Genomic DNA, 12,279 nt, shown 5'->3' with positions numbered 1-12,279 from the left:
CAAGCGGGAGGGCGACTATGATTAGTTTCTTACTCAGCCACAAACATTCCTGTGGTAAGGAGTAATTAATTAAATGGTGGGCTGTGGAGGGCAGGGTAGGTATGTAGAATAACACATACTGAGACAGAATAACTTTTATCTTGTGACAGGTCATGAATATAGGTGCCAGAGATCACAAAATTCAGATGATGATTTGGCAGTTTTTCCTGGAAATTGGAAATAAGCTCCCTCTAGCTTTGAAAAAATTGCTTGTACACATAATATATCCAGTAAAAATGTTAAAAAAACAAACAACCAAAGCCTGGGTTAGGTGTTTTAAGGTTCCTTTTACTTTAACTTCTATACTGCTTTTTACTTTAAAAAAACTTTTGAAAGCCTATGAACATAGGGATTCTACAGGTTTTAGTTTTTGAATCTTTTAAAGAAAGACATTCTCCATTACTTAGCAAATGCAGAGTTATACGGAAGAGTTTCCTAAGCCTCATATGATGTCTAATGTGTTCAAGTTGCATTAGTATCTAAAATGTTTCCTTATAATCTGATACAAACCCACAGACCAAAATTTTTGCTGACTAGAAGGCAAGGAAAAAGTCAGGAAGAGAGCCAAGTTTAATCATAGCCGATGCTTATAGGTCTAACAAGACCAAGAAAGAATTCCTTGCATATTTGGAACTCATAAAGGAAATTCACTTCCTATTCTTTATCAAAAGCTTAAGGTGCAATTATAAAGATCCCTAAAACACTTTCTAACAGGTAAAAGACCTCATACAAAGTAGTTAAAATTATTATATTAATCTGATGAACTACGTAGATACTATCAGGAAGTAGAGAAATTTGCTATAGTGATAACACATATGCTGAATTGGTTTAAAGTGTTTTCAGAGTCACATATGTGGCCCCCTTTGAGCACATACTTGGAGTAGGACAATCTCAGATGCATGGGGCAAAAGCTAGAAGAAGAGCCTGAGCAAAGAGAGCATAGGAGACAGAGCCAGAGAGAGGAAAAAGGACTGGCAAAAGGTAAGGGCTACTGGTGATCATCATAGTATCACAAAACTTGTGACACTATGGGATCCAGGAAGTAATGGAGCGGGACTAAAAGGTGGAAGCCTTCTATTACCACAGCACATACTAACTTCCAATCTAACATCCAAAAGACAAATAACCTTGGCCTCCAGGGGCATGTAAATGAACACAATTGGAGTATTATTTTAAAAAATAGTTGCAATGGTATACTTTGTTTATTATAAATCTGATTATTTTCATTTTAAAACAGATGACATATTTTAAATTTAATCCTTACATGCCAGGGTAGAAAAGCATTAGTTACTCACACTAGTCATAGAATCTCCACAAAAATCATCTCTTGTCCAGGTTTCTGAATCAAATGTTATTTAGAAATATTCATGTTATGCTCTTTTGCTTTTTTTCAGTTTCGCTTTGTTTTGTTTTAAAGGAAAGATTAGTAACACACATGGCTTATTACTGCACCTGGTTTTTATCTTCTCAGGTGAATATTTCTCCTGATGATAGAGAAAAAGCACTGACTTCATGCCAAGAACATATCATTTTAAGAGTCAGATGATCTGTTCCTAAAATTTTCCAAAGTGTTGTTGACAAGTCAAAGTGAAATGCAAAGATGCCTTCAATTTCTTTCTTAGATAATCTTTTGATGTGATATACTAGCAATGATGAAATTTTTGTGGTCTCATAAGCATTAAATATAATATAGATAGGAGTAATTCTATTTTTAAAGCCTTAGGTGTTTCAGTGACTAGCACAGCGATATGATATTTACAGTTTTTCTTAAGGGCTTACTGAAAGTAAATACCAGTTGAAGTTCCATTTTGCTCTGGTTGATGTTGTTGGCCATTTTCCTGAGACCCATCGCTAGCTCAAGAGTTGGATCTTACTACATTGTGGCTAAACATTATAATTTACTTTTGGGGAAGAGGTGGATTCACGATGATGTTTTGTCAAGCTGAGATATTTGAAACTTTGACCTTAAGTTGGAAGTAGGGCAGTGTGAGTAATGATTGCTATGAGTATCAAACAAACCATACATTTTTCCCTAGGTAATATCTGATTAATGTTAAAAATTAAAATTTCCTACAAATCTAAGTAATCTGCTCAAGGATATAACAATGTTCCTTTGGGTTCATTTAACCAATGACATGGATAGTAGACTATCTCTGCCTCCCCTTATTGGATCTGAATAGTTATTGCCTTAATTTTCAGATGTACGCACTTGCTCTCTGAGATTAATTTAGCATGTTTCACTTTTATAAGAGGTATCCTTTATGGGGCTTTCTATATATATCATTCTGTCCTGCTTCCCTTATATGCCCAGGAAATCTGGTTTAGCAAATAAAGATGAAGTTTCTCAAACATGAGTTTCTAAAAGTTTCTCGAATACAGTTTCTAAAAGATGACTATCTTTTCAAGAAGACAAGAGTGAGACTTGCCATGTTTTTCACTTAAAATGTGCCACAAAGCCTGAGTTGACTTTACGCCCTTATTTTGATACAGAGGTGGTCCTACTCCCATAAGCCCTACCAACAGATGCAATCTGTACTTGTTTGGTTTGTCAAATTAAACTTGACCATACAGCAACAAAGATCAGCACAAAATCTGATCCACCACTGGAACAGTGGTCTACATTTCAGAGACCAGGGCCTCCATTCACTTGAGACTATCTGAATTTCCTTTATGCTGACATAACTTTGTTCACAACATATCTGGATATGCTTGGTTACATAATGACTCACTGCTTTATTTAATCTGAAGGGTAAGGTGAATTAAAGATTAACTGACAAGTGAGATTTAGAAGGACTTAATTCTGGTATGAAGAAGCCTCTACATGGAATCCTAATTAAACTAAGATCTTTATAGTACTCCCTTTTGCCCTCGTCTAGGGGAAAGCAATGTTTTATCCAGATAAGAAATGGGAGATTCTAAAAGTTTTCTGATGTATTTAGTGTGGAAGCTAGGCCAAATACAAAAGTCTTATGAAGTTGTAATTATAAAGAAGCCAACTCAGAGCCAAAAAATGCTAATGAATTGCAATTACAGGAAATAGTTAATGAATACACAATTAAAACGGTATCATATATCTTTCTATTATAGTTTTTCAGTTACATGAATAAGCATTATTTATATGATATGTTCTTCCATATGATTTTAGAAAATACATTCAATACATCTGGTCATTGTAGAGTACTTCATTCATATTTGTATTATAGAAGATACTCCAGCCCTAATTTGTATGTCAAATGGGTGATTTTAATACTACCATATTTTAGACAAGTAGTTCATTTATTCTCTCTTGCAGTTGTTCAATGTTGTAAATTCAATATTGAAAGACTTTTTCTTTTATTGAGCTATACTTTTCTTTTCTTTTTTTTTTTTTTTGTCTTTTTGTCTTTTTTGTCTTTTGTTGTTGTTGTTGTTGTTGCTATTTCTTGGGCCGCTCCCGCGGCATATGGAGGTTCCCAGGCTAGGGGTTGAATCGGAGCTGTAGCCACCGGCCTACGCCAGAGCCACAGCAACGCGGGATCCGAGCCGCGTCTGCAACCTACACCACAGCTCACGGCAATGCCGGATCCTTAACCCACTGAGCAAGGGCAGGGACCGAACCCTCAACCTCATGGTTCCTAGTCGGATTCGTTAACCACTGCGCCACGACGGGAACTCCGAGCTATACTTTTCTTTTATTGAGCTATACTTGATTTCATTTACTATTTTCATTTGTTGAAATTTCAGTCTAATTTTATTACCAGATCTTAACAAAAGATGTAAAACCAGAAAAATTACAATTAGTGCCCACCATTTTGCAAACAGAAAATTCCCTAGTCCAAATATGGGTTTGACATAAAAATCTCAGACATTCATAAAGATAATTTGTAACCATATTGACCAGCACTAACCATACTGCTTTCCTTACACAGCATTCAACTATCTTAATCTTTTCAAAATAGGACTGTGCCAGTTGCAGTGCACCACTTTTAGCTTAGAAAAAAGTTGCTACTTGCTTGGATATCACTGCTTTGTTTTTAATACCCACAGAGGAAAAAGATGAGACTTGATCAAAACAGCTCTTATGAAAGATTCTTCACTTCTGTTTGGCCAAAAACTGATAGCTCAGATGAACTGGAGACAGTCAGGCAGCCTGAAGATATCAAACCCTGGAACTTTCAGGTATGCAATTCAATGGCATTAAGTGTATTTGCAATGTAGTACAGCCATTACCACTGATTATTTCCAAATGTTTTTTATCATCCTGAACAAAAACTCTTACTTATTAAGCAAAAACTCCCTTTCACCCCTCCTCCAGCTTTTAGTAGCACTAATTTACATACTGTCTTCATGAATTTGCCTATTTTACATATATTGTATAAGGGGAAATCACATAATATTTGTCTTTTTGTGTTTGGGTTATTTAAACTGTTTTCAAGTTTTACCCATGTTGTAGCTTATATCAGAACTTCTTTTTATGGCTGAATAATATTACATTATACACATATGCTACATTTTATTCATTCATCTTCTGAGGGACACTTGGGTTGTTTCCACTTTTGCCTGTTGTAAATAATGCTGCTAAAAACATTGGCCCACAGGTATCTTTTTTTTTTTTTTTTTTTTTGTCTTTTTGCCATTTTTTTCTTGGGCCGCTCCCGCGGCATATGGAGGTTCCCAGGCCAGGGGTCAAATTGGAGCTGTAGCCGCCGGCCTACGCCAGAGCCACAGCAATGCAGGATCCGAGCCACGCATCTGCGACCTATACCACAGCTCAGGGCAACGCCAGATCCTTAACCCACTGAGCAAGGCCAGGGATCGAACCCGCAACCTCATGGTTCCTAGTCAGATTCGTTAACCACTGAGCTGCCATGAGAACTCCCACAGGTATCTTTTTGAGCCCATGTTTTGCAATTCTTTTTGGATATTTGTGTAGGAATGGAATTGTTGGTCATATGGTAATTCTATGTTTACATTTAGAAGGAACTGCCACACTATTAAACTGTTTACACAGAGGTTGCATCACTTTACATTCTCCCCAGTCATGCACCAGGGTTCCAATTTTTCCAAATCCTTGCCAACGTCGTCTGGGTGTGAAGTGGTATCTCATTTTAGTTTTGATTTGCGTTTCCCTAATGAATAATGATGTCAAGTATCTTTTCATTTTGTATGTCTTTCAGAGAAATGTCTAAAATGTTTAGAAATTTGTCCATTTAAAAAATTGGTTGACTTTTTATTGTTGAGTTGTAGGAGTTGTTGGTGAACAGGGTTAGGGCTTGTGTGTTAATTTTGTATTCTGATGACCGTTTTACATATATAATTTAAAAATATATTCTCCCATTTTGTGGGTGGCAATGATCACCAGCCACCACCAGAAGCTGGAAAAGGCAAAGAAAGATTCCTCCCAGAGCTTCAGAGGGAGCATGGCTGTCACCTTGATTTCGGACCTCTAGCCTCCAGGACTATGCTGTATTAAGTCACCCAGTTTGTGTTACTTTTTAATGGCAACCTGAGGAAACTAACACATGTTCAATTTTGATACCTTTTATTTCTTTTTCTTGCTTAATTGCTCTGGCTAGAATTTACACAATCTTTCTTTTTTTTTTTTTTTTTTTTTTTGTCTTTTTGCCATTGTCTTGGGCCGCTCTCGCGGCATATGGAGGTTCCCAGGCCAGGGGTCGAATCGGAGCTGTAGCCACCGGCCTACGCCAGAGCCACAGCAACGCTGGATCCGAGCCACGTCTGCAAGCTACACCACAGCCCACGGCAATGCTGGATCGTTAACCCACTGAGCAAGGGCAGGGACCGAACCCGCAACCTCATGGTTCCTAGTTGGATTCGTCAACCACTGCGCCACGACGGGAACTCCCCTACACAATCTTTCTTAAACCCTTCCAACAAACTGAAGAGCAGAGAACATGTGCCAACCCATGCTACTAACCAGCGTTATTCTTCTACCAAAGCCAGACAAAGACACTGCAAGAAAGGAAAACTATAGACAAATATCCCAGATGAACAGTGATGCAAAAATCTTCAACAAAATACTAGCAAACTGAATTCAGGAGCCTAATGAAAGGATTACGCACTATGACTACATGGGATTTATGCTAGGAATGCAACAATAGTTAAACATATGAGACTTAATCAATAAAATATACCACATTCATAGGCAGAAGGGAAAAATCCCACATAATCATCTCAATTGATACAGAAAAAGTATTTGACAAAATTCAACACCAGTTCTTGATAAAAACTAGAAATAGAAGAGAATTTCCTTCATGTGACAAAAGCTATACATGAAAAAAACCCAACTAACATCGTATTCAATGGTGAAAGACTGAAAGCTTCTCCCCTAAGGTCAGGAAGAAGGTAGAGATGCCTGCTTTTGCCACTTCCATTCAAGAAAGGACAGATTCTACTTGTTTTCAATGTTTCTATGGAGGATTGGGAGATTGGAGATACCCACTCTGCCATTTTGCTGATGTTATTCCCAAATGCCATCATCAGGCATAAGACAGTACTCGTTAAATTCACATATATGCAAATGATAGTACTGAAAAAAAAATAACAGCTGAAATTAATTGAGTGCTTACTACTATCAGGCATTGTCCTGATCTTATTGCCTAATGTGAAATCGTAACAACAATGCCATGAGGCAAGTATTATCTTTCCTTCCTATACTGGAAGACATCCAGTTCAACCATGGATACATAGTAGAATTCCAATAAATATGCTTTAAATTGAGACACTTTCAACTTGGTGGGGGGGGAAGCATTAGTAAAGGCACACAGAATTGTACAGCAGACAAAAAGATGATAGAACAGCATAAGTAAATGAATATCTAAATTGTTTTTAGTCACATGATGAGAAAAATTATTAAAGGCACATTTGTGGACAAAGAATGTCACTTGCTAGGATATTACAGCCATAAAGCCATCAGCCCCTATAGCAGCCCCTAATAGTGCACTCTAAGGGGAGTTCAGGGTGGAGAAAAACAGGATATTGGCTCTAGATAGTTAAGATGCATATCAAAGGAATAATTTTAAGCCTAGACTCTTGCACATTCCCATACACAGAAAAGCACTAAAACCATTAACTTGAGATGTCTGTTTTGTTTTTGATTAGCACTAAAAAATCTTTTGATTTTTTGTTTTGTTTTGCTTTTTTTTTTTTTTTTTTTTTTGCTTTTTAGGGCTGCACCTGTGGCATATGGAAGTTCTCAGACTAGGGATTAAATTGGAGCTGCAGCTGCTGGCCTATGCCACAGCAACAGCGACAAAGGATCTGAGCCACATGTGCAACACTATAGCTCATGGCAACGTCAGATCCTTAATGCATGAGTGAGTCCTGGGATCAAACCCACATCCACATGGATACCAGTCAGATTTCTAACATGCTAAGCCACAACTGGAACTCCCTTTTGATGTTTGCATGTATTTGTTCTCAGCAAAAATCCTATATATCATGGCTCCTCCCTTATCTCTTTAGAACAGTCCCTGAGAGCTATCCAAAAGGCTATATCCCTGGCTTAAGTCCTCAGTAAGTCTGTCAAATAAAACATAATGCTCAAATTTTAGATTGTGCATTTTTTTCAGTTGACACATCTCTACACAAATATTTAAAACTGTTTCTCAAAAATCACTTTCTGTTGTTGGATTAAAATATTAATGGCTGAGCATACAATTTGTTTAGTCATTGTTGTTTACAAGTATGAATAATCATAAAGTTTGAAGAACCTGCTCATGATAGCATCTGGTATCTGATAAGTAAGACATTGGTTAATCTATTCAGAATGAAATGGCTCTTTATTAACTACCATTATTATCATATACTGATATTACTTTATTTAAATAGTCTTGGTTCCAGAGTTCCTTCATATGTGTTGAACTTTTAAACTTATTCACATTGTGATGGATTAGCATTTCACACAATGTCTTGCATATAACATGATAAATGCTTTATAATTGATCATTTAGTGAAAGAATATAATTATTTATTTATATATATGTTTTGACCTTTATTAGATACTATCTTTCAAATGGTGAATGCTTCATGCAAATAGAGCCTTAAACTTGTTAGCACTTAGAGCATAAAAGTTTATTTCAGGTCTGGGAAGAACTATTGCTCCTATTGAAAAATCAAAATAAGCCTATTAAAAAAAAAAAGAGGATAGGAGCTCCCATCATGGCACAGCAGAAATGAATTCAGCTAGCAACCATGAGGTTGTGGGTTTGATCCTTGGCCTCGCTCACCAGGTTGAGGATCCGGCATTACCGTAAGCTGTGGTGTAGGTCGCAGATGCAGCTCGGATCCTGCATTGCTGTGGCTGTGGCATAGGCCAGTGTCTACAGCTCTGATTAGACCCTTAGCCTGGGAACCCCCATATGCCATGAGTGCAGCCCTAAAAGGACAAACAGACCAAAAAAAACCAAAAAAACAAAAACCCATGATAAACGGCAGCATTCAGACTCAAAAGCCTTAAGTGTTCACTGAATTAAAAGTATAGCCTAGAGTGATACAGACATGTTTTAATTCTGGCTCTCACACAGGCAAACTATCTGTTTTCTTCTTATGTAAGATATATAAATAATGCCTCCCTTGTATAATTCTTACGAATAAAAAGAGATAACATAGGTATAGTACTTATCACAGCACCTAGCACATAAACACCAGTCAATAATTGGGATTATCATCATTGTAAAGAAAGGAGTTCCTTTGTGGCACAGCAGGTTAAGGATCCCATGTTGTCATTGCAATGGCTGAGGTCACTGCTGTGGCACAAATTTGATCTGTGGCCCAGGAACTTCTGTATGCCATAGGTGTGGCCAAAAAACAAATAAACAAAAAAAAACCCCACAATATTTCTTCCTAAGGCTGTATATTTCTTGGAACTCAGAAAAATTATGATTTTCAATAGTATTTCTGCAGCTTGAATGTATTGATATGCACTGTAAATGAAAATGGGTATTTTTCATGGGAATGATATGGCAATGAATTAATGTAGCAGCAATTGTATTGTGGCAGTAGTAAAACAATAATAATAATAATAAACTTACATTTAAATAATTTAGATCCCATGGCTTTAGTTCTAAGATGTTCTCATTTGGTTAAAATTGTACATTAGTTATTTATTATATTTTCTTTGAAATAGGCATATTTAGATTATTCCCTGTCAGACACTAGATCCAGTTATATAAAAGAGAAGTGAATGATTTAAGACTTACAGCTCATATCCATTCAGATACTTCTTTAGTTTGGTCAATTAAGCTTACTTATCAAAGATGACCTTTACTTAGTGTCAAAAGCCAACACTACCATTAGCCCTGTACTTTTGATATTTAAAATGTACTGTATGGTTAAAATGGTCTCAACCAAAAGTCTTAAAGTGTTCATTTGACTACATGTCCATTGGTCACCTTTCTGTATCATTCAGTGTATTTGCATAAGTTACCTACAGGGAGCAATCTATCTCTGCTTCTTTTCCAGGAGCAGATTCTTCTGTTCTTTTAGAAAAAGGGTCTCTCCTGGTTCAATGTTGCCTACATCTAGATATGATTTTAAAAAACAGCTTTATTGAGCTATAATTAATATACAATGACATTTACATATTCAAAGTATATATTTTGATAAGTCTGATTGAGGGATTTGTAAGCAAGCCCATTTGGCTCTCATACTCCATATTCTCTAACTTGTCTTTTTAGAAAAAAAACAAAGGAGATATTTTGACATCCAAAGGCTACTCTGTTTTATTTTTCAAAATTTTTTAGAACATAGGCAGAAGAGCCAAGCCATTTCATTGTTTCATATACTCCTCATATCTGAAAACTGATATTCTTTATCATCAAAAAGCTTTGAGGCTATAGTAAACAAAACACTCAAATCCAACAATGCCTTCATGGCCAGCTTTCAGAAACTTGAATCAAGCCCCAGTGTTTTTCTTCAATGAAAGGAACTGAAGCTACTTCTTGCAATTTCAGAACACAATTTTAAAAAAGCAAAATACAAAAAAACCAAGACCAAAACAAAACACCATCATTTGGAGTTTCCTAAGCTTAGGAATGCTGTGATGCTGCATGCACATTGAGGAAAAAAAGCTTAGATTCTTTTAATGGGAAAAGGTAGACAATCTCCTTTTCTGTAAGAATATAGACAGATCTTCAAAGCTCATTTGATTTGTGACCAGCTCCTAAAGAAGTATTCTTTTAAACAATCTGTTGTAATGGATGATGATGCCTATATAACATTTCTGAGTACACTTACCTCTGCTGTGTGCTTTGCCACATGCCCCACAATGACAATGACCTTTCCTCTGAAGCTCTGGAGCATGGCAGTGTAAGGGCCCTGGGTAAGCTCCCCTTCTGCAGTGAATGCAGTGATGAATGGAATGTTGATGCTGCCAGAAATATGACCTCGAATAAAACTGAGAGAAAAAGTTAAGGAAAACATTTATTTTTATGCAGACTTGAATGTGTGAGAGAAACTCACAGAGGTTTGATTCCCAGATGATAGTACCATTAAAATCAAACACAAATGGAGACCAGACTTGAAAATTCCCTGAGCAGAAAAAAACAGTTTAGTTACACAAGCAAAGCTTAATTTGGTTTATTTTGCAAGACAAGTGAGGCTAACTTGACCTGGGTCACAACTTGTTTATGCTTCTGAAAATCCTAAATGAAACTGAAATTGTTCTTCCAAATTGATATGGATAATCACTAACCAATTCCCTTTCATTTAAGAAAACTAATATTGTAACCAATCACTGAAAAATAGTCACTGCCTCCATACTGAGGCAGCTTATTGTTCAGCTGCTTTTTAACAATACACCTCTGAGCCTCATTCCATATTCTGGTTTGATTGCCCCTGCCTTGCAAACTGTCTTTTGGTGCATGGACAATAAACTTTTACTAATTACTACTTCAGTTATTCATCAATTTTACTTCTGATTTTTTTCTGAACTTTTGACAGTTATAAACATCTTCCATGACCATATGAATATTAAACAAAGTAAGTCACCTCTGCAAAAAAAAAAAAATGTGCAAATGGATTGAAAAAGAGAAAGGAATAAGACTAGCCAAAGATGGAAAGATTTCCTGATTATATTAAGCATCATGAAAGTGATCTGATACAGCACATCAATGGCCATTACATAGGTTGTATGATATTCATGGCTTTCAGTTCATAACTACTATTATGATTATTTTAAAGCTCTGAAAGTAATATAGCCAAGTGGGTATTCTCAGATCTAACTTGATATTTTAAAAGCTTATCTACTTTGGGTAAGCAACTGCTAAACTGGATTCTACTTAGAATTGTTAGATGTCACTAGCACTGGTTGGAAATATTTCTGTTGCTGATTTCTCACTTAGCTATTTCCATTCTTTCCAATTTTACTTTCTCTAAAAGGAGGTGGTTTTATTATATTGTATTTTAGAAGGGCTTTAATGATTTCATTGACCATCGTAATTTTGGAATTAAAAACTAAATTAAAAATATTTAGAAATAGCAAAAGATCTTAAAGAGAAAAATATGTCTCTGAAAGTAACTAAAAATTACAACATAAAAAAGTGAAATTAAAAAGATGAGTTTTCATATGGTCTATAGAGAAATATATTAAATATTATCATTAACCAAATAACTCTTCAAAAAAGCACAAAATAAATGCTGTGAAAACTGCTCTGAAAGAGAAGTGTATTATGCTTTGATAGGCTGTATCAATTTGAGGAGGACAGAGAAGGTTTCCACTGAGGAGTGACAGCCAAGGCAAAGTTTGAATAATTAATAAAAGTTAATTAGGTAACAGGATGGAACGTAAATGATACAGGGTGGTAGAAGGAGCAATCATTTCAGGTAGCAATGTTAAGCTTATACTGGGGAGGCACAGGACCAATAAGGAGAAATGAAGGAAGGCCAGACCCAGTGGAATATAGAGAGCAAAGACCGCATAAGGTAAGACAAGCCAGGAAACAGATGCAGAGGCTAGATCATACAGGGTCTTGTAGATCATGCCGTTAATATTTGTCTTTATCTAGGGCAATACCTATCAGAAAGTATTCGAAGCAGAGAAGTAACAGATCACATTTGCACTTTGGCAGCAATGTGTACAAAGGCTAGAAGGGGAATGAATATGAAGATTAGTTTATAACATGTCTAGGCAGTATCTTGTCTCCTCCGTAACGATCACTGATGATGACATGAAGAGATGTTTGTGTTCATTAGAAGCATTTCCCCCATACTTCCATTTATTTGTTTATTTATTTTTGTCTT

At 36.2% G+C, this 12,279-nt stretch overlaps 1 protein-coding gene across 4 annotated transcripts in view; it reads right to left on the bottom strand.

Annotated features, from left to right (window-relative positions):
- Nucleotides 1-12,279, bottom strand: part of TBCK (TBC1 domain containing kinase) — a 226,236-nt gene that overhangs the window by 19,654 nt on the left and 194,303 nt on the right. For all 4 annotated transcript variants that reach the window (XM_021101700.1, XM_021101699.1, XM_021101698.1 and 1 more), the window contains one exon: nt 10,276-10,435. In XM_021101700.1, coding sequence (XP_020957359.1) covers nt 10,276-10,435 — 160 coding nt within the window. The remainder of the gene's footprint in view (nt 1-10,275; nt 10,436-12,279) is intronic.

Source organism: Sus scrofa, chromosome 8 (genome assembly GCF_000003025.6).
Source record: "Sus scrofa isolate TJ Tabasco breed Duroc chromosome 8, Sscrofa11.1, whole genome shotgun sequence".
NCBI lineage: Eukaryota > Metazoa > Chordata > Mammalia > Artiodactyla > Suidae > Sus > Sus scrofa.
The sequence above is the reverse complement of the archived record's forward strand: the minus strand, read 5'-3'. Positions and strand labels throughout refer to the sequence as shown.